Source organism: Engystomops pustulosus, chromosome 3 (genome assembly GCF_040894005.1).
Source record: "Engystomops pustulosus chromosome 3, aEngPut4.maternal, whole genome shotgun sequence".
Taxonomy (NCBI): Eukaryota; Metazoa; Chordata; class Amphibia; order Anura; family Leptodactylidae; genus Engystomops; species Engystomops pustulosus.
The window spans coordinates 14817495-14841762 of record NC_092413.1 but is presented as its reverse complement, the minus strand read 5'-3'; the positions used below and the strand labels follow the sequence as shown (position 1 = coordinate 14841762).

Sequence of the window (24268 nt, the reverse complement as noted above, 5' to 3'; positions counted from 1 at the left end):
AATCCGCGGCTGAGCATAAGTCACTTTGTTTAGAATTATCCGCTCCGAGCTGATCCACGACAATAATTGTTGTGTTCCAATCATTGTCGAAAAACTTCCTAATTACTGTGAAGGTCATCCAAATATAGAATTTGTTTTTAACCCAAGAACACAGGGCTGTCAAATAACCGGCAAAAGATTAATTCTCGAGACTTAATTACAGTAGGATATATTTTCTAGATCTAACATCTCTCAAATATACGGCATATTTAGCTTTAGGGGTGATGACATCATCATTTTTGTAAATCTTAACAACATAAAACATTAAAATCAGGTCCAAAATATAAAAGTGGTATATAAACCCTTCATAGAAACTTATTCACAATATAAAAACTTCTTAGGGGGAAAATAGTTGAAAAAGTGACATCATCTATTGTCAGTAGTGATGTAATGATGGGTCAGTGTTATCTATATAGAGGTCATTGTACAGGGAGGAGGAGGAGATAAGCTGTGACATCATCTATTGTCAGTAGTGATGTAATGATGGGTCAGTGTTATCTATATAAAGGTCATTGTACAGGGAGGGGGAGGAGATAATCTGTGACATCATGTATTGTCAGTAGTGATGTAATGATGGGTCAGTGTTATCTATATAGAGGTCATTGTACAGGGAGGGGGAGGAGATAAGCTGTGACATCATCTATTGTCAGTAGTGATGTAATGATGGGTCAGTGTTATCTATATAGAGGTCATTGTACAGGGAGGGGGAGGAGATAAGCTGTGACATCATCTATTGTCAGTAGTGATGTAATGATGGGTCAGTGTTATCTATATAGAGGTCATTGTACAGGGAGGAGGAGGAGATAAGCTGTGACATCATCTATTGTCAGTAGTGATGTAATGATGGGTCAGTGTTATCTATATAGAGGTCATTGTACAGGGAGGGGGAGGAGATAATCTGTGACATCATCTATTGTCTGTAGTGATGTAATGATGGGTCAGAGTTATCTATATAGAGGTCATTGTACAGGGAGGGGGGGGGGAGATAAGCTGTGATATCATCTATTGTCAGTAGTGATGTAATGATGGGTCAGTGTTATCTATATAGAGGTCATTGTACAGGGAGGGGGAGGAGATAAGCTGTGACATCATCTATTGTCAGTAGTGATGTAATGATGGGTCAGTGTTATCTATATAGAGGTCATTGTACAGGGAGGGGGAGGAGATAAGCTGTGACATCATCTATTGTCAGTAGTGATGTAATGATGGGTCAGTGTTATCTATATAGAGGTCATTGTACAGGGAGGGGGAGCAGATAAGCTGTGACATCATCTATTGTCAGTAGTGATGTAATGATGGGTCAGTGTTATCTATATAGAGGTCATTGTACAGGGAGGGGGAGCAGATAAGCTGTGACATCATCTATTGTCAGTAGTGATGTAATGATGGGTCAGTATTATCTATATAGAGGTCATTGTACAGGGAGGGGGAGGAGATAAGCTGTGACATCATCTATTGCCAGTTGTGATGTAATGATGGGTCAGTGTTATCTATATAGAGGTCATTGTACAGGGAGGGGGAGGAGATAAGCTGTGACATCATCTATTGTCAGTAGTGATGTAATGATGGGTCAGTGTTATCTATATAGAAGTCATTGTACAGGGAGGGGGAGGAGATAAGCTGTGACATCATCTATTGTCAGTAGTGATGTAATGATGGGTCAGTGTTATCTATATAGAGGTCATTGTACAGGGAGGGGGAGGAGATAAGCTGTGACATCATCTATTGTCAGTAGTGATGTAATGATGGGTCAGTGTTATCTATATAGAAGTCATTGTACAGGGAGGGGGAGGAGATAAGCTGTGACATCATCTATTGTCAGTAGTGATGTAATGATGGGTCAGTGTTATCTATATAGAGGTCATTGTACAGGGAGGAGGAGATAAGATGTGACATCATCTATTGTCAGTAGTGATGTAATGATGGGTCAGTGTTATCTATATAGAGGTCATTGTACAGGGAGGAGGAGGAGATAAGCTGTGACATCATCTATTGTCAGTAGTGATGTAATGATGGGTCAGTGTTATCTATATAGAGGTCATTGTACAGGGAGGAGGAGGAGATAAGCTGTGACATCATCTATTGTCAGTAGTGATGTAATGATGGGTCAGTGTCATCTATATAGAGGTCATTCCTTAAAGGAGTTGTCTTACTTTTTTAAGAACTCTGCAGGTGGGCTGGGGAAACCTTTACTTACATGCTCTGGCACTCCCGGTCTCCCACGCCGCGGTCTGTCGGAGCATTGCCCCTGTTTATTTACAAGTGCATGGCAACTCCACTCCGGCAACTTCTGGCGGACTGGCAACAAACAGGGGCACGTCTCGGGAGACTGGGAGCGCAGGAGGAGGTAAGTAAAGGTTAATTTTTTTTAAAGCCCTCCTCCTTATTGTGACGATTTTGAAGGTGGACAATTACTGTCAAGATTTGGAAACGAACCATTACCTTAGAGAAAAGTTGGTGATAAGTTGCAGACAAATTTGTCTGTAGAGATAACCGGCAGTCTGACGAGATCTGGTGACTTTTAGCCACAAATGTGTAACCCTGTCATAGTTCATGGATCCTACTGGAGATATTTTGCCACCAACGTTCATGGTTCTGTAGAGGTCAATGAAGTACTTGGCCAAACAACCTATCTAAACGTGTATGAACTTTAGGGTTATAAAGACATGATCTAAATACCCGAAGGCAAATAATCAGCTATTAACAATCTACCCACGGCCATATTTGTCTATATTAGACACACTTATGATGCGGTTGACATGCAGTCTACAAGTGCAATAATTGACTATCTGCCATCTCTGAAGGTCTGGTTGACCTTTCATAGTGACAACGGGTTGTACAGATTCTGCTGACAATGTAGTTACATCCCACTTTTTTTTTTTGGCGAGCATAAATCATTTTTGTTCTTGCCGTGGTCCAGGCGTCATACCTGGCATGCACAAAAAAAAAAAAAGTCAATTAATAGTTCTCCCTTAGATTCTGATTTGTAAGGGTTGAGCGCCTTTGATGATATAAACTTTCTTCGCGAAAAGACTCGAGACTGTTAATCAAGAGATTTGGAGAAGGGTGACATCTGTACGTTTCTTTGGAAATGTCACAAAACCTGTAGATATATTGTCCGTCAACGCTCAACCGGGATCGGGAGCCGAATCCAGACCTCCATCTCGATAACTTGTAATAGTAGAAAGGATACAATAACAATGGAGGAAAGATAAACATCACATAGATATGTGGCTGTGATCTGTTCCTACCGGCATTCGTTTAGGAGGCCTGATTATTTAGTACATATTATACGAATGACATTGAGGAGAGAATTGTGAGTAATGTTTCAATTTGTGTAGATGATAGTAAATTATGTGTCAATGTAAATACAGGGGAGGATGTAAATTGATTATAGAAGGACATCTACTGCCGGGTAAATTGAGCAAACTAAGGCACAGATGAATTTCACTGTAGATAAATGGTCGGCAAGGCTCTTGGGTTGGAAAATTCTTAAGCGGAATATTACCTAAATTGGATTGAAATAAATAGCTATTCCGAGGAAAGGGACCTTGGGATCTGATAGATAATAAACTGACAATGTCTCGACATCAAGTCATTTGGGTCTATGGAAGAACCAAAATATTTGTTTTAAACTCCCCCCTCACCCTTCCACAGTGTTTTATGAGTGTGATTCTAAGAAATTCATATATATATATATATATAGATAGAGAGAGAAAAAAATAAGAATAAAATATATACAGGCAGTCCCCGGGTTACGTACAAGGTTCTGTAGGTTTGTTCTTAAGTTGAATTTGTATGTAAGTCGGAACTGTATTTTTTATAATTGTAACCCCAGCCAAATTTTTTTTGGCCCCGGTGACAATTGGATTTAAAAAATGTTGGGTTGTCATAATAACCAGGATTAACAATAAAGCTTCATTACAGACAGCTGTGATAACTGTTATAGCTGGTTATTGTAGCCCAAGGATAAAATACAGTAAATTACCAATGTCCATAGGTCCGTTTTGTAACTAAGTGTTGTCTGTAAGTTGGGTGTTCTTAAGTCGGGGACCGCCTGTGTATATATATATATATATATATATATATATATATATATATATATATATATATATATATATATATATAATATGTGTGTGTGTGTATATATATATATTTTATTTTTTTTTAAGGATTTTAAAGTGAGGATGTGAGTTGGAACAACATAACCTTCTTATAAGTTTTATCAATAGTCTTTATTTTATATAGCGCCATCATATTCCGTAACACTGTACAGATTGTGGGGGGGGGGGACATAAACACAAGACAGGATCTGTAAGGATGAAGGGGTGACACACAAGAGTTAAAAGAGCTTGTATAAGGGTCCAGCCATTCTTTATAAGGGAAGAGAAAAAAAATAATGTAATAAATAAAAAATGCTGCTGCTTGCACCAGCCATCACCTGACATCTTACCGGTATACACAGAGTCAAGGGTGAATGGGGCTGCAGAGAAGCCTGGAGCTTGTTATCTGGTGTTTGCCAGATAAATGATGTGAGGAGGACTAGTAAAGGAGTTTAGTAAAGAGAGTTGTAGTTTCATGCAGTTATGGAATTTTATAGGCTGTCCTAAAGAGATGACAAGACGACGGGGCAGTGGAAAATATGAGCGGTCAGGTGAGGTGAAGGCTAGTTGAACCCTGATCCTAATCCCTCCATCTAGTCCCTGCCTATTTTAATAGTAATCTTTATTTTGTATTGGAGCAAGACCAAACCCTAATCAAAACTGTAGAGCAACTCAGGACAAAATCTCAAAATAGAGATTAGTCAAAATACATACCTAAGTTCCAACCAGAAGGAGACACAGTACAAAAATGAGAATGTAATGGTGGTCTGAGAAGTAAGCAAGATTCAGACAACTAGAATCCAGATCAGGCAGACAGAATAACACACAGTAAGTCGACCAAATAACTGGCAGTGTGTCGTAGCCCCAATAAGGCTTTACAGTTGGCTGACTACGAGGTAGCTGAGCAAAACCCACCTAAAGTTTTAACCCATTGTGCCGTAACAATAACTGAAGCTGAAAAAGAAAATAAAAAATGTATTCATTCATTTTATTTTTTTGCCTCAAGATTCAAAAAAGATGGCGCGGATATTACATCCGGAAGTACGTCCACAATTACTATGCCCTGAAGAAGTACTTGGAAGGCGTGGCCATCAAAAATAGTTTTGTAAGGTAAGAATAAAATACCAATACATAAAAATGTGGATATTGGGTTCACCTGTTTAGTTGAAACTTATCCAGAGGGATGCATCTTCACTAATGCTGACATCAAAGTAGGGAGCTAGACTACACTGTAGTCTGTCACCATGGAGACACATTAGACAAAATGTGGTCCGGATATTGAGACCCTCACAAATGAATATTAGGAGCGGCAGACGCCTTCAGCTGTGGGCAGTGGCTTTGACTGTGACCTGAGGAGCAAAGAGCGTAGACAATTAAAGCCAAAGATCTAACCAAGTGCCCTGCCCTTTCCCCAACATCATGATCTTCACTGGTCAAAATTTTTGTCAAATCACTTTGATACATTAAAGGGGTTGGCCACTTTACCTCATGTTTTTTGTAGTGTGTGAGGGGCAGCATATTAGGTAATTTACCAATATACATCTATTAATAGTTCTACTCTCCTTTCTTGATATGTGAAATAAAGCCTCCTGTCTTTTACCTCATCAGCTGGACATTCCTGACCATGAATGGCCCCAGATGGAGGGTCATGTGATCTCTATCTGTCCATTAAAAATTGCCCTGCCAGGACCTTAATCTTATATTCATAAATACTATCATAAGGTCCTGGCAGGGCGATTGCTCTTGGACAGATAGAGATCACATGACCCTCCATCTGCCGCCATTATATGGTCAGGAATGTCCGGCTGATGAATAAATGGTAAAAATGGTAAATATTAAAGGAAACCTACCATTTGATTTGATGCATTATGAAGCAAACATACTTTGAGACTGCTGTAGCTACACTGATGCAGGATCATATCTTGGTCAATCCCTGAGCTGAGTGATTTTGCTGAAAAAACAATTATACCATTCAGGACCTTGGGAAAGCTGCGATAGACTGGCTTACACATTACAAGGGAGCTTGGAATTGGAAATGGCTGCTATGTAAAGAATGACTAAGCATGACTAGTCAAGCACTAATCAACCTGAGCTGAATGACTCATACACAGCAGCTGGGGGATGGTGCAGCAATTGATTATTCTGTCTGTCAGGAAGAGAAGTGCAGGAGATGATGACGGAATCAGTGAGAAACTCTCCTGCTATGAGAAGCGGCAAAGCAAACACTGAAATAGCCATAGAAGGGACAGAACTTCATTATCCTTATGTTATATCTGTTTTATCAGCAAAACCACTCAGCACAGGGAATAACCAAGATATGATCCTGCATCAGTGTAGCTACAGCATTCTCAGGGTATGTTTGCTTCATAATGCAACAAATCAAATGGTAGGTTTCCTTTAAGTTCATACTGTATTAATGCATGTTTTTTTTAGTAAATTGCCTAATATTAGGCCCGAACACTACAAAAAACATGAGTAGAAGTGGTCAACCCCTTTAAAGGTGTTATAAAATGACTGTTCCTCTTTAATGGGTTTGTCCTGCATTTATCATTGATGACCTATCTGCATGACAGATGGGGGCAGCTGACATCCTACCCTGTCACAATCAAATATTTGCAAAAATACACACAAGGCACAAAGTTGCTCAAAAGCCATAACTGAAGCCGTGGCTCTGTCACTTCCTTGAGAGCTCCTGTCAGGCTTCAGGGGTAGTGAACCTCCTGTACCACCAAGGACAATGACACAAGACGACACCTGGCACCGTAGTCTTAGTGGCACCTGGTTTTCCCCAGAACCCGCTGCAAAGCTGGTTGGACTTGCTGCGGTGTGGTACCAGCAGGTCGTTCCACAGGTACAACTTGTCCACGGTGGCAGCCAAGGTCGAGGTACAAAGTCAGAAGGCAATCTCGTGGTCAAGGACAGGCAGGAGGTCAAGACAGGCGGCAAAGGTTCAGGGTCAGTGGCGGAGCAGGAGGTCAGGGCTGGCAGCGGAGCAGCGTAATCAGGAGAGATGAGGAGAGGTAAGTGAGGTCCGGGGGAGCGGGAAGGGTCGGCACCACAGAGAGGGGCATGGGTGCGAACTGCCCCTGCAGTTACATCTTCTGGCCCCCACACATAGCAAGGCATCAACTTCTTCTGTACGATGTGGATGCAGGTTGTTGACTGTCAGTTATGATTCCTAGACAAACCCTTCAGTTTGAAAAAATATATTAGTAAAAATTAATAAAATGCATCTCCATGGTTACAGACTACAAACCAGCATTGTGTAGTCTGATACTGCATTTCCTATCTTACTTATCGCTAACCTCATAACTTGCCAAAAGTTTTGCGAAACTTTTTTTTTCTCGTAGTAGAAATTACTTTGACGTGGCCTTCAACGTCTCATTTACATTGTGTCCCACACAGACCACGGTATACATACGGCGAATCATATCAGACCTGCAGCCAACCACAAAAAGAAGAAAAAAAATATATATTTGCATTAGTATATTAGCAGTTATTTTATCGATTCCATTTTGAAAATTTGTAACTGTCCTTTTGGGCATTTGCATATTTTTTGATGCGCGGGGGGGGGGGGGGGGGGGGTGTAGCGTCTATATTGTAGACTTCCAGATTGTAAATGATTTGGTGAAGGTCAAACTTCAATGACGAATTCACTGGACGGATTTTTTGAGATGGCGAATAACGCGAAGGTATCAGATGTGTATGATGTTTGTACAGTAGTCGGAAATCTTTTCTGGCAGCGCATTTGTATTTCTATGAAGCTGTTTACCCGCGATCTCCATTCTCCCCAGACATGTGTCAGCATGTGGCCTTGTTTACAAATTACAACACTGTTCATTATAAAATCCAATTCCACGTCCCTTTCTTCCTTCCTTCGTTTGAAATATTGATAGGTTGAATTATTTACTTCTCGTTCCTGTTACAAAATACACCGTTTTGACAAGCGCTATCAGGAGCGGTAAACCGGTAGCATTAGAATATGTGTGTGCCGGATGTGCGATCAGTGACGCCTAAAAGTGATGGGAGATGTTATGTGAGACAATACACAAACATATCCTTAAAGGAGCTGCCCAATACCGAGCTGTGTATCTTTAAACCCCACAGGAAGCAGCTCTTTTCCGTTTTTTTGCCTTTCCGTTTTCCACTTCCTGTTTTCTAAAAGATGGAACTTTCACTATGTGGGGCTTGTTTTCTGTAGGACAAATTGGTCTTCCTAGTGCCACCCAGTTACAGTCTGTGCAATATACTGGGAAGCTGGACACAAAATTCCATATGTGGTAGAAATGGAAAAATACCCAGTTGCACAATTTGCTTATGGGCTCTAATTGTAATGGGAACCTGTTGCCACATTTTTTACAAATACAGCTAGTGATAGGTTCCCATAGAGCCTTATAAACTAAATGACACCCTTCTTTTTTCTAAAAATAGTTTCCCTCACATCCGCATAAAATCCACTTTGTAATCTTGCACTGCATATAGCCAGATCTAGAGTATGTCGAGGGGGCATGGCCTCATCGAGCTGAATCCAGCAGCTCCCCCCTATTCCTTCTCAGAATCAGCAATTCATGTCATGTCACCAGGGTGACATCATCGAAGGTGCTTTGGCTCTTAACATTTGTAAACTGTTCCCCATGCATGTATCTAATCACATGCATGGGGAACATTTTGTGAGACATGTAGTGATTGGTTTCCTTTGAGGCTTTCACCATGTGGCCCAAATGACGCATCCCCTTTAGTACAATCATGGTGATATCAATGTATATAATTTTGTTATATCTTAATACCTTAAAAAATTAGGACCTTTTGTTATAATAGAGGGACAGCAATTGTCAGACAAATTGGGTTCTGTACCTGCTGGATTATTGATTTAGAAGCTTGGCCCACTAGATGATGATCTGGCATTCTAGTGGGCCGGTCGGACACTGGGTTGAGCATGTTTGAGAACATAGACCTACTGGAAGAAGCTTTATTTTTCCAATGGGACATCCGATGTTGAATTTGGTAAAACCAACTAACTCTCAACCCCTAAAACAGTAGTGCGAACCTATGGCACTGGTGCCAGAGGCGGCACTCGGAGCCCTTTCTGTGGGCACCCAGGCCATCACCCCAGCTTTAAGTTCACCAGACAGGACTCAACGAATCTTCCTACAATGATAGGGGAATTTGCCCTCCTCCTTTCAACTGCGTTGGTGTCTTTAGGAGGCTGAACGATTGAAAGTTGTCAAAGAACAAGGAGAAATAAATTACTGCTTAAATTGCTGCGCTGGCACTTTGCAATAAATTAAGCGCTCTTGGTTGAAGTTTGGGCACTCTTGCTCCAAAAGGTTCGCCATCACTGCCCTAAAACATAGTAGTCTCCTCATTGCATTCTTGTCCTACTGGATCTCTAGGTAGGGCCCATTATCGAGCTAGAATCGGGGCCTACTAGAGGATCATCTGGTACTATGGTGAGCCGGTCTAGTATGGTGGTAGAGTATCTACACCCACTTCATGGTGCCACCTGAAGACTACACTTTCCTCTCTCATTGTAGGTCCCTCAGATCCACCTCCTTAGGATGGACTTAACAGATCTTTTCCCCTCGGCGTGAAATTTGGTGGAGTTTCATTAAACTGAAGCATATTATTGGCTGTCAGCTCGGCCTTGTTACGCTGTCCATCCTCATTTAACTCTCCCATAAGATCTCTTAATGAAGTTAAACCCCAAGTTCATGCCAATAATTCCGTGGCAAGGGTTTGCGCGATGTAACAATTCATCACTTGTCAGGAAGGCACTTTTTAGTTTATGCGTCTAATAAGGGCATCCTCTCGCCCGGCGCTTAATTAGAAGTGAACAGTTTGCATATTTACTAAATGCGGAGTGTCACCGCGCGCACGGCCTATTGCCTGCATGAATTATTTCTCTATCTGCAATAAACAGCTGGGTAATTATTACCGCAATAATCAGATAAATTTCCTTCTGTACGGCTTTCCTTACATGGTAATTCTTTGAACTCATCCGAAGCTGAAGAAAATTTATGAACTCCGGTATCTTGACCGTGCTTTTTTTTTTTTCCCCCGCATTGAATTGCGTCCCCCGATTTCGCTCTCAAGGACACAAAAAGCAGTAAACAGTTTGTAAATAGAGACGACCAGGAGGATTCTCGTAGCTATTATTTATAGCTAATTATTATTCGTGGAGATTTCTGGTTAATCTCCAATAGTGAACAAGGCAAACAGAACTGATATTGTGCGGTTTTAAAAATGTATGTCCTGCGCTCCGCGTATGAATGTGGAGGCCGTAATGAGATAGGAATTCAATTATTAGGGAGGGAATGGGTGTAGGGTGGAATTCAAGTGTGAAGGAAAATGCCACAAACTGGTGACTGTTGGCTGTATATGCAGTAAGACCATCTACTTGGGTCAGGTATATGGCTTAAAGGGATTGTCCAGCTGGAAACACAAATTGCAAATGTTCGATTACTGCCACACATTCGTGTGTTCTCAACGAAAAGAAAGAAGCCAGCATCAAAATCAGTCTCCTATTGACTTCTTATGGAGGTGTCTCCAAATAAATTTCTGTAAAATGTTATATGGACTTCATAGAGTGGATCCCACACTAATGACCGCACACTACAAGACAGACATTCACTAGTAAATGGGCTAATTTTCTTGACTGCTTCAGTCACATCTATTCTCATATTGACTTGTCTATCCACATGTACCCTCAGGTTGTTTACTCCATGCACATGTACCCTCACATTGACAACTCTATCCATATGTGCCCTTGTGTTGACTACTCTATTCACATATACTCACATTGAATACTCCTTCCATTTGTACCCCCGCATTTAATTGTCCATCCACATGTATCTTCGTATTGACTAGTTCATCTACATGTACCCTTGTACTGACTACTCCTTCCACATATACCCTCACATTGATTACTCTGTCCATATGTACTCTCACATTGACTACTCTATCCACATATACCTTTGTGTTGACTACTCCCTCCCAACAGACCTAACCATCACAATTCATATACCCTCGCATTGGCTACTCTATCCACATCTACCCTCGCATTGGCTATGTACCCCACATGTAATCTCCTATTGACTAAATATGCACATGCATGATAACAGTGTGCTACAACTTTGTTCCTACTCACATTTGGTGGAGAGTTGGAAATCTTTCTAATGTGAGGGTACATGTGGACCAACTAGTCAATACGAGAGTGCATGTGGATGGAGTAGTCAATACGAGGGTGCATGTGGATGGAGTAGTCAATACGAGGGTGCATGTGGATGGAGTAGTCAACACAAGGGTGCATGTGGATGGAGTAGTCAATGTGAAGATACATGTGGATGAACTAGTCAATACGAGGGTGAGTGCGGATGAACTAGTCAATACGAGGGTGCATGCGGATGAACTAGACAATACGAGGGTGCATGTGGATGGAGTAGTCAATACGAGGGTGCATGTGGATGGAGTAGTCAATACAAGGGTGCATGTGGATGGAGTAGTCAATACGAGGGTGCATGTGGATGGAGTAGTCAATACGAGGGTGCATGTGGATGGAGTAGTCAATACGAGGGTGCATGTGGATGGAGTAGTCAATACGAGGGTGCATGTGGATGGAGTAGTCAATACGAGGGTGCATGTGGATGGAGTAGTCAATACGAGGGTGCATGTGGATGGAGTAGTCAATACGAGGGTGCATGTGGATGGAGTAGTCAATACGAGGGTGCATGTGGATGGAGTAGTCAACACGAGGGTGCATGTGGATGGAGTAGTCAACACGAGGGTGCATGTGGATGGAGTAGTCAACACGAGGGTGCATGTGGATGGAGTAGTCAATACGAGGGTGCATGTGGTTGGAGTAGTCAATACGAGGGTGCATGTGGATGGAGTAGTCAATACGAGGGTGCATGTGGATGGAGTAGTCAACACGAGGGTGCATGTGGATGGAGTAGTCAACACGAGGGTGCATGTGGATGGAGTAGTCAACACGAGGGTGCATGTGGATGGAGTAGTCAACACGAGGGTGCATGTGGATGGAGTAGTCAACACGAGGGTGCATGTGGATGGAGTAGTCAACACGAGGGTGCATGTGGATGGAGTAGTCAACACGAGGGTGCATGTGGATGGAGTAGTCAACACGAGGGTGCATGTGGATGGAGTAGTCAACACGAGGGTGCATGTGGATGGAGTAGTCAACACGAGGGTGCATGTGGATGGAGTAGTCAACACGAGGGTGCATGTGGATGGAGTAGTCAACACGAGGGTGCATGTGGATGGAGTAGTCAACACGAGGGTGCATGTGGATGGAGTAGTCAACACGAGGGTGCATGTGGATGGAGTAGTCAACACGAGGGTGCATGTGGATGGAGTAGTCAACACGAGGGTGCATGTGGATGGAGTAGTCAACACGAGGGTGCATGTGGATGGAGTAGTCAACACGAGGGTGCATGTGGATGGAGTAGTCAACACGAGGGTGCATGTGGATGAAGTAGGCAACACGAGGGTGCATGTGGATGGAGTAGTCAACACGAGGGTGCATGTGGATGGAGTAGTCAACACGAGGGTGCATGTGGATGGAGTAGTCAACACGAGGGTGCATGTGGATGGAGTAGTCAACACGAGGGTGCATGTGGATGGAGTAGTCAACACGAGGGTGTATCTGGATGGAGTAGTCAACACGAGGGTGCATGTGGATGGAGTAGTCAATGTGAGGATACATGTGGATGAACTAGTCAATACGAGGGTGCGTGCAGATGAACTAGTCAATAGTTGATTGGGTCAGTCAACTGTATTGGGACCATAAACGAGTTCAATAATGAAAACTGATGAAATAGTTGTGGAACCTAATAAAGAAGAACACAAGTAGGTAATTTCTGTGTGTACAGAGGTGTATGGAGGTTATCCTGACACCATCTACATATACGGCGGACGTAAGAGGGACAGTGATTGCTTGATATCTGTAACACTAAGATTAATTTGCCCTCGGTGGAAAAGCTGACACCAAGCAGCCCCTAACTACATGTAAGTCAATTTATGTTACACAGGAGTCTCCAGATAATGCAATATAAATGAGATGGGTTTACTGGAGTCTGAAGGTGTTTTACTGCAGCCTAATCAGTGATAAATACCCTTCTTATCAATGGCTTAGCCGCACACACAATGGAGGGGAGCACTCAGGATGACCCTGAAAAGTTACGGGAAAACTCGGAAATTACTTCACTTGGCTAATACTGATTCTTGGCTGCATAATTCTTTCTTCTCAGTTCACATCTAAAGCAAAAAGTGGCCCCTGCCCCAGAAACAAAATTGGTTCTGTCATGGAGTCCAATTCTAGGGCAAAAGGGCTGCACCGGGACTACCAAGAGGTCGAAACCTTACAGTTATTTTGGTGTCATGCACATCAGGAGCACCAACAACGAGCACCAGTCCAGTAGATTTCTACTGATGGACTTGTACTTTCCAACTTTTAGTTAAAATACATGGAGAAAGGAGAATTCTCAATGGGGCTCATTTACTAAGGGTCCCGTCGGGTTTCCCGAATATTTCCATTTTGCACCGAATTGCCCCGAATTGCCGCAGCGTCGTCTTGCACGCGACAGAAATCGGGAGGCGGGCCGACGGACAACCCGACGAATTCAGACAAACCGCAGAATTTTAAAAAGGATTTGTGTCGCAAGATCAAACACTCACATGCACCGGGAAGAATCAGGTGAAAACCGGCGGACCTCGGCGCAGCAGCGACACATGCAGGAACTCGGACGCACGATGTTATTGAATCGCGCCGGACCCGAATCCTCGTCAGACAATGCACCGCGGGATCGCGACGGTAAGTAAATCTGCTCCAATGTCTTCAAATTCCCCGTGGAGTCCCGGTTATACTAAGGGGTTTCGGCCTCTTGGTAGATTCAGGTGCAATCTCCGCCAGGTTGGAACTTTAGACCAGGTCTGATCTGGTGGAGATTTCTGCTATAGTCTCCGATGGCTTTGCAGTGGATACAACAGTAAATGCGTCGGGCTGGGGTGAAGAACTCCTCGAATTGGCAGAAAAGGGAGGATTTAAGTGCCTTATCCACCAAAAAACCATCAGAGAAGGCATAATAGTTGAGATTGGTTGAGATGAATGTGGCTGCACTTTATGTACATGCTCAGGACTCAAGCTATTTTGTCTGTCAATAATAGACTATAGAATAAATTAGCAACATAATAATAATAATTCTTTATTTATATAGCGCACACAGATTACGCAGCGCTGCACAGAGTTTGCACAGTATGTTTTGGAGTGTGGGAGCTCACAAAAAGTTTTTTCACTTTTGCTCTTGGTGGATGCAATATCTGATACATAACAAAAATAAAAGGCAAGCTTCTATTTATTTGTAAAAAGACAAAAAAAGTTCAATTCATTTCTTCATCACATCCGATCTCTTTTAAGAGAAATCATTGTAAATGGCGCTGTCGCCCATAGGCGTTGTGATATCCTCATCAGGGTCATTATGGGATCGTCATCATGGTTTTTCAATGGGTTGAAACTTTTCAGCTCTGGATGAGCCTTAGTCCTTCAGCTAACCGAGCAGCAATTTGTATCTACCAAAACTTACATCAGGTAAAAGGCTTCCAGGTTGTCATAAACTGGATATAAGGTGTCTCCATTTTAAAATTAGGAATGATTAGTAAGTCGGGAAGCAGCGTTTGTTATCGAGGCCTCCACAGAGGAAAAGTCATCACGATGAAGAGCGCGGTACACATAGACAATAGGATGACACAGAGACTGATAGGAGGGCACAGGTCTGACCATGATGTATGCCAGGAGGTCATGACCCGGGTCTTCCGCCCTGGAGGGCATCCCCTGCCGTAGGAAAATTGCATCGAAGAAGAATGACCTTGTGTCCAGTTCTCCATCAACAAGGTAACACTTGACTTTTTTAGGGACAGTTCACACCTCAAGTATTTTATCATTTTTTATTTCAATTCAAGAGTGTTCAAACTAATGCAAATCTTTCTATTATTCCTTGTCTCCATGTGGCCTCAACTCCTGGTATTGGCTTACGATAACTGATGCAAAAAACTTATGCTAAAGTGTGAACTAGATTGCAGAGCAGAAATGGGGCCCATTAGTAAAAAAATTTATGCCATCGCAACTTAAAGAGGACCTTTCAGAGCGATTTGGGCCACTAAACCACCCACAGGTCCTTATGGACCGGTGATTTAGTGTCCCATATCACAGTTTACCAAGTCCCTCCGTGGAGGCGAAAAAAAACTTTATACTTACCGAGAGATGAGTCCAATGAGACGCATAGGACCCATCTGTTGTAGCTCCATGCTGTCGCAGTTCTTCAATTAAGCCAGAGCTGTACATCCCCCGGCTTCAATGCGCAGGCGCCGTGGTGTAGTCTGCTAGGTTCACTGCGCTACCGGACCTAGCTGGGTTTTAGTTTTCTTATTTTAATAGCCGCCACTATCCATAAGGACCTTTGAGTGGTTTGGTGCCCCAAATCACCCTGACAGGTCTACTTTAACCTTTCCGTATTTTGAAATTTTGACCTTTCCGTATTTCGAAATGTCCATAACTTTTTCTAATTCCTCCATTAACTGAGTTGCACGAGGACTTATTTTTTGTGGGACAAGTTGTACTTCCTATTGGCACTATTAGGATTCTGGAGTGACCCCATAAGTAAAACCACCATAGAATAGAAAACTTTATAAGCTTTGTAGACGTACCTTTTCCTTTTTGTTGGTGACTTGTTATAGAAAAAAATTTGGGTTCTATTTTTGGGTTGGGTTTTGGGTCCGTTGGGTTTTATAAGGGCCCTATATGGCGTTGGTTTTATTTGTGTTACTTTAGTGCTATGAGACCCCCTTTTGTTGTACGAAAAAAGTTGGAAAAAAATCTGAATCGATCTGGTATCCATTACTGTGCTAGAGGCTGTGCCCACCGTGGGATCCTCGGATTCACCGGTGGGCCAGTCAGACTTTGGAAGGCAGCCATGTTTTTTCTATCCCTGTGCAAGCTATTTTGGAGTATCTTCACAGAAGAGGTGCATCTCAATTAAATGGACTTTTAGAAAGGGACTTAAATACCGTATATACAAATACCTTTAGTTAAGATCCTGTGATTTTTAATTTTTTATTCAATAGTCAGTGTTTTCTCACACGGAATAGTTTTGACTGTGCCTCCGCATCACTTGTAGCTGCCCCACTTGGTAGGAGATGTATGGAGAAACAATGAGGTCTTTGAAGGGTTGAAGCTGTCTCCTCGCTCTGAGAACACATTGGTGTTGTACAATTAGTACATTTTGATGAGCAGCAGGAGGATATGAAAGATTTATATGGACCGTGTCTTGAGAGAGGTTGGACAGCAGTGACCTCTGCCCCATCTGCAGATCATGGCCTAGATCCCCCAGCAATTAATCTAAATAATGACTTCCACACTGTCAGATGACGGAGGGTCCCATAGTGAAGTGTCATTACATTCCCATCAACGTCCAGTGGTTTTTGTTCTTGTTGTTTCCCCTTCTTAGGGTTTGTTGTAGTGTATTTTCCAGAACATCACAGAGCCTTGTTTTGTGGATCATTTGCTTCAAGCCACATTATAGGAACTATATAACTAAGTAATATCATAGTAACACGCAAAGTCCTATTCATATTACTGCATATTCACTCTATGTGGCCAGAATATAACCACTATAACCCTGCCCCCTATGTACAAGAATATAACTACTATAATACTGCCCCCTATGTACAAGAATATAACTACTATAATACTGCCCCCTATGTACAAGAATATAACTACTATAATACTGCCCCCTATGTACAAGAATATAACTACTATAATACTGCCTCCTATGTACAAGAATATAACTAGTATAATACTGACCCCTATGTACAAGAATAAAACTACTATAATACTGCCCCCTATGTACAAGAATATAACTACTATAATGTTGGCCCTATGTACAAGAATATAACTACTGTAATACTGCCCCCTATGTACAAGAATATAACTACTATAATACTGCCCCCTATGTACAAGAATATAACTACTATAAAACTGCCCCCTATGTACAAGAATATAACTACTATAATACTGCCTCTATGTACAGGAATATAACTACTATAATACTGCTCCCTATGTACAGGAATATAACTACTATAATACTGCCCCCTATGTACAGGAATATAACTACTATAATACTGCCCCTATGTACAAGAATATAACTACTATAATACTGCCCCCTATGTACAAGTATATAACTACTATAATACTGCCCCCTATGTACAAGAATATAACTACTATAATACTGCCCCCTATGTACAAGAATATAACTACTATAATACTGCCCCCTATGTACAAGAATATAACTACTATAATACTGCTCCCTATGTACAGGAATATAACTACTATAATACTGCCCCCTATGTACAGGAATATAACTACTATAGTACTGCCCCCTATGTACAGGAATATAACTACAATAATACTGCCTCCTATGTACAAGAATATAACTACTATAATACTGCTCCCTATGTACAAGAATATAACTACCATAATACTGCCCCCTATGTACTAGAATATAACTACTATAATACTGCCCCCTATGTACAAGAATATAACTACAATAATACTGCCCCTATGTACAGGAATATAACTACTATAATACTGCCCCCTATGTACAAGAATATAACTACTATAATACTGCCCCCTATGTACAAGAATATAACTACTTTAATACTGCCCCCTATGTACAAGAATATAACTACTATAATACTGCCCCCTATGTACAAGAATATAACTACTATAATACAGCCCCCTATGTACAGGGATATAACTACTGTAATACTAACCCCTATGTACAAGAATATAACTACTATAATACTGCCCCCTATGTACAGGAATATAATTATTATAATACTGCCCCCTGTGTACAAGAATATAACTACTATAATACTGCCCCCTATGTACAAGAACATAACTACTATAATACTGCCCCCCTATGTACAAGAATATAACTACTATAATACTGCCCCCCTATGTACAAGAATATAACTACTATAATACTGCCCCCTATGTACAGGAATATAACTACTATAATACTGCCCCCTATGTACAAGAATATAACTACTATAATACTGCCCCCTATGTACAAGAATATAACTACTATAATACTGCCCCCTATGTACAGGAATATAACTACTATAATACTGCCTCCTATGTACAGGAATATAACTACTATAATACTGCCCCCTATGTACAAGAATATAACTACTATAATACTGCCCCCTATGTACAAGAATATAACTACTATAATACTGCCCCCTATGTACAAGAATATAACTACTATAATACTGCCTCCTATGTACAAGAATATAACTAGTATAATACTGACCCCTATGTACAAGAATAAAACTACTATAATACTGCCCCCTATGTACAAGAATATAACTACTATAATGTTGGCCCTATGTACAAGAATATAACTACTGTAATACTGCCCCCTATGTACAAGAATATAACTACTATAATACTGCCCCCTATGTACAAGAATATAACTACTATAAAACTGCCCCCTATGTACAAGAATATAACTACTATAATACTGCCTCTATGTACAGGAATATAACTACTATAATACTGCTCCCTATGTACAGGAATATAACTACTATAATACTGCCCCCTATGTACAGGAATATAACTACTATAATACTGCCCCTATGTACAAGAATATAACTACTATAATACTGCCCCCTATGTACAAGTATATAACTACTATAATACTGCCCCCTATGTACAAGAATATAACTACTATAATACTGCCCCCTATGTACAAGAATATAACTACTATAATACTGCCCCCTATGTACAAGAATATAACTACTATAATACTGCTCCCTATGTACAGGAATATAACTACTATAATACTGCCCCCTATGTACAGGAATATAACTACTATAGTACTGCCCCCTATGTACAGGAATATAACTACTATAATACTGCCTCCTATGTACAAGAATATAACTACTATAATACTGCTCCCTATGTACAAGAATATAACTACCATAATACTGCCCCCTATGTACTAGAATATAACTACTATAATACTGCCCCCTATGTACAAGAATATAACTACAATAATACTGCCCCTATGTACAGGAATATAACTACTATAATACTGCCCCCTATGTACAAGAATATAACTACTATAATACTGCCTCCTATGTACAAGAATATAACTACTATAATACTGCCCCCTATGTACAAGAATATAACTACTTTAATACTGCCCCCTATGTACAAGAATATAACTACTATAATACTGCCCCCTATGTACAAGAATATAACTACTATAATACTGCCCCCTATGTACAGGAATATAACTACTATAATACTGCCCCTATGTACAATAATATAACTACTATAATATTGCCCCCTATGTACAAGAATATAACTACTATAATACAGCCCCCTATGTACAAGAATATAACTACTATAATACTGCCCCCTATGTACAAGAATATAACTACTATAATACAGCCCCCTATGTACAGGGATATAACTACTGTAATACTAACCCCTATGTACAAGAATATAACTACTATAATACTGCCCCCTATGTACAGGAATATAATTATTATAATACTGCCCCCTGTGTACAAGAATATAACTACTATAATACTGCCCCCTGTGTACAAGAACATAACTACTATAATACTGCCCCCCTATGTACAAGAATATAACTACTATAATACTGCCCCCCTATGTACAAGAATATAACTACTATAATACTGCCCCCTATGTACAGGAATATAACTACTATAATACTGCCCCCTATGTACAAGAATATAACTACTATAATACTGCCCCCTATGTACAAGAATATAACTACTATAATACTGCCCCCTATGTACAGGAATATAACTACTATAATACTGCCTCCTATGTACAAGAATATAACTACTATAATACTGCCCCCTATGTACAAGAATATAACTACTATAATACTGCCCCCTATGTACAAGAATATAACTACTATAATACTGCCCCCTATGTACAAGAATATAACTACTATAATACTGCCCCCTATGTACAAGAATATAGCTACTATAATACTGCCCCCTATGTACAAGAATATAACTACTATAATACTGCCCCCTATGTACAGGAATATAACTACTATAATACTGCCCCTATGTACAAGAATATAACTACTATAATACTGCCCCCTATGTACAGGAATATAACTACTTTAATACTGCCCCCTATGTACAAGAATATAACTACTATAATACTGCCCCCCTATGTACAAGAATATAACTACTATAATACTGCCCCCCTATGTACAAGAATATAACTACTATAATACTGCCCCCTATGTACAGGAATATAACTACTATAATACTGCCCCCTATGTACAGGAATATAACTACTATAATACTTCCCCCTATGTACAAGAATATAACTACTATAATACTGCCCCCTATGTACAAGAATATAACTACTATAATACTGCCCCATATGTACAAGAATATAACTACTATAATACTGCCCCCTATGTACAAGAATATAACTACTATAATACTGCCTCCTATGTACAGGAATATAACTACTATAATACTGCCCCCTATGTACAAGAATATAACTACTATAATACTGCCCCTATGTACAAGAATATAACTACTATAATACTGCCCCCTATGTACAGGGATATAACTACTATAATACTGCCCCCTATGTACAAGAATATAACTGCTATAATACTGCCCCCTATGTACAAGACCATAACTACTATAATACTGCCCCCTATGTACAGGAATATAACTACTATAATACTGCCCCCTATGTACAGGAATATAACTACTATAATACAACATGTACCCTACTAAAACATGTCTACCATTGTCCACCAACTGTGTCCACCTTTGGGATCATATATTTCGATCATTTTTGGTGGTTACAAAAGGATCTTTTCATTAGTAAAGTTCTCTTCCTCATCCAGTATGCTCCGACCTCTAAAATCCCTTACCTAAGGACAGGAGAAGGTCATCAGTCTCGCCATTCCCTTGGCTCTTTGTCACAGAGTGGACGCAGCTAATGAGGTTTGTTTGGTGCAGCACAAATTTTCCCGACACAGATAGAGATGCCTTCAGCGGAAACAAATTTGTTTGGCTTTACCTGTTAACTTAGCGATTAATAATATCCCTGAAGCGCGGGTCAGGGGGGGGTGACAGCGCACGGCACTGTGACTCCACCGCTCCTCTTCTATAATATACCGGTCACCTAATAGGACAATGACCGTGCACTCAGGGACGGGCGCAGGTGGCACAGACTATTTTGGAAAGTCTATTTCGAGCTTCTATCAATACAGGGAAAAACCATTTCAGAATTATATTTCCTAATCAGGAGACGATCAGTTTTCCAAAATAAGCGCTGATTCTGCAAATAGGATCCATTGATATTGTAAGCTATTCCAATTAAAGGGATTGTCTTCTTCTGACTTTGCCAGAGGAATCCTCGGCCAAATGTACCTGCAGCCCTGCAGCCTTTAGCGGAAATGTAATTTTTGGGTAGGCATCATCAAAACTTTTGATAACTTTTTACATCTGGTGGCAGACCTACAGCCGGCATCATGAGGTGTTTAGCCCATAGTTAACACAAGGCACAGAGTGTGAAGCAATTGGCTCAATTTTCCATATAGAAGCAGAACCACCACCATAGAGGCACCTCCGGGCCGTGGAAGGGTGGGACTGGCCAAGCGCTCACTCTACAGGAGCTGACTTCAACGGTGAAGATGGGAGTCATTGGTTCCGTGCTTCACCAATGTGCGTCTGTCGCTGGGGGAACATGGAAAGGTTTGTATTTATTTTTCTTTGTATGACTGCAAAATCTGTCACTAAGGTAAAGAGGGGTGGGCTACAGAAGAGATTGCATAAGATTGGGGGCTACATAAAAGGGGGCATAAGTTAGGGGGCTTCAGAAAGGAGTGGCATAGGTTGAAGAGTCTGCAGAAACTGAAGCATGAGGTGAGGTTGGCTACAGAAAAGAGGAGTCTTAGGTTGGAGTAAAAAATGGCATAAGATGTTGGGGGCTTCAGAAAACATGGAATAAGGTGTAGGGCTACTGAAGGCTTAAAGTGGGGCTACTAAAAGGGAGGCATAAAGTGTAGGGCTACAGAAAGGGAGGCATAAAATGGGGGCATAAGGTTGGGCTGCTGAAAGGGAGGCATAAGGTGGGGGCTGCTGAAAGGGAGGCATAATGTGGTAGCTACAGAAAGGTGGCATAAGGTGAGGGCTGCTGAAAGGGAGGCATAAGGTGAGGGCTGCTGAAAGGGAGGCATAAGGTGAGGGCTGCTGAAAGGGAGTCATCAGTGGTGGCTACTGAAAGGAAGGCGCAGGTGGGGCTACTGAAAGGGGGGCATAAGGTGGGGGCTACTGAGAGGGAGGTATAAGGTGAGGGCTAATGAATGGGATACATAAGGTTACAGAAAGTTGGGGGGTTACAGAAAAGGTAGCATAAGATGGTGGGCTACAAAATGGTGGTCATAAGTTGGAGGGTCTACCGAAAAGGGGGCATAAGGTGGGGTTGGCTACAGAAAGGAGAGTCTTGAGTTGGGGGCTTCAGAAAAATGTGCATAAGATTGTGGGTCTATAGAAAGTGAGGCATAAGGTGGAGTCGGCCACAGAGTCGGCTACAGAAAGGAGGGGCATAAAAGTGGAGTACAAGAAAAATTATGATTTGGGAGGCCAGTGAAATAGAGTCAATATAAGTGGTCGATGTTACATAGAAACCCATAGTTCTGCATGAGAGCTGTGTACACTAAAGATACGTAGAAGATGCCTTCTATATGTGAAAGCGGTTTTTAATATCCTGAACCCACCACAAGCCATGGATGTACGGGCCAACGACCAATCAATGCTCCGGACACGGGCTAGTCATGTGCGGAGAGAAGTGACCGGTCAAGATTAATAGGTTCAGGTAGGAAGAGAAATAAAGATGTAGATCCAGGACAGAATGTGCCGATAGTGGTCACCGATCAATGATCGAGCAGTTTACTACATACAAGTCACGTGTAGAGGGCGATGCTCAATCAATGCAGATTATAGGCTTTTCATTAGAGACCCTCAGAGTAAAGACGTCCTAACCCCATCAGTCAGTCCTTCATATCCGATATCCAGAGAACTATAAGTCTCTGTTCACACGGCTTTGTCTGATACAGTAGTTCAGACGTCTACATACACGCCTCACACAACCGGTACTTATCATACACCCAGGATACAGGATCAGGAACATCTCACATTTCCACCTTCGTATTCAAGTCTGGATGGCACAATTAGAGTTTTTTTTGTGGGGAATGCTCCAAATTCGAGGGTGCATGCCCTAGATCTTTGGACCCAGTAACACCTCTGATCACCGGCCTCAATGGTTAATTTTTGTTCATTCAACAAATTATTGTTGAGGCTATTGAATGGTCCAGCTACAAATGACATCACCACTTCTGACCAAATGAAACTGGAAGAATCATCAGAGCTTTATCCAGTTGACCTACAAGACAAATGTTCATTCAACAAATGACTGTTGAGGCCATTGATTAGTCTAGCTACGTATGACATCATCACTTCTGGTCCAATGAAACTGGAAGATCCATCAGAGATTTATCCAATGGACCTGCAAGACAAATGTTCATTCAACAAATGACTGTTGAGGCCATTGATTGGTCCAGCTACATACGACATCCCCACTTCTGGTCCAATGAAACTGGAAGATCCATCAGAGCTAGATCCAGTTGACCTACAAGACAAATGTTCATTCAACAAATGACTGTTGAGGCCATTGATTAGTCTAGCTACGTATGACATCATCACTTCTGGTCCAATGAAACTGGAAGATCCATCAGAGCTTTATCCAGTGGACCTGCAAGAGAAAAGTAATGGAGGGAACACGATGATCTGTGTAGGGATCCCTTACATTCTTAGGATCCATGGGGATCTAGGATTTTCCGGAGTTTATATCAGATATTTCGGCACGGTGCCCAGTTACTCGATGTTTCCTTTGTGCGTCCATAGATCTGACCCGGGGGGGAGGGAACTTTCATCGAGATTAGATCCTCTGCCCATTTGTGTTTATCCGGATACACGAG

The 24268-nt window shown here is 41.4% G+C and overlaps 1 protein-coding gene across 2 annotated transcripts in view; it reads left to right on the top strand.

Annotated features, from left to right (window-relative positions):
- The window catches only part of SPATA17 (spermatogenesis associated 17), a 119565-nt gene that overhangs the window by 23637 nt on the left and 71660 nt on the right, over positions 1-24268 (top strand). For both annotated transcript variants that reach the window (XM_072140114.1, XM_072140113.1), the window contains one exon: positions 5149-5252. In XM_072140114.1, the coding sequence (XP_071996215.1) occupies positions 5149-5252 (104 nt within the window). The remainder of the gene's footprint in view (positions 1-5148; positions 5253-24268) is intronic.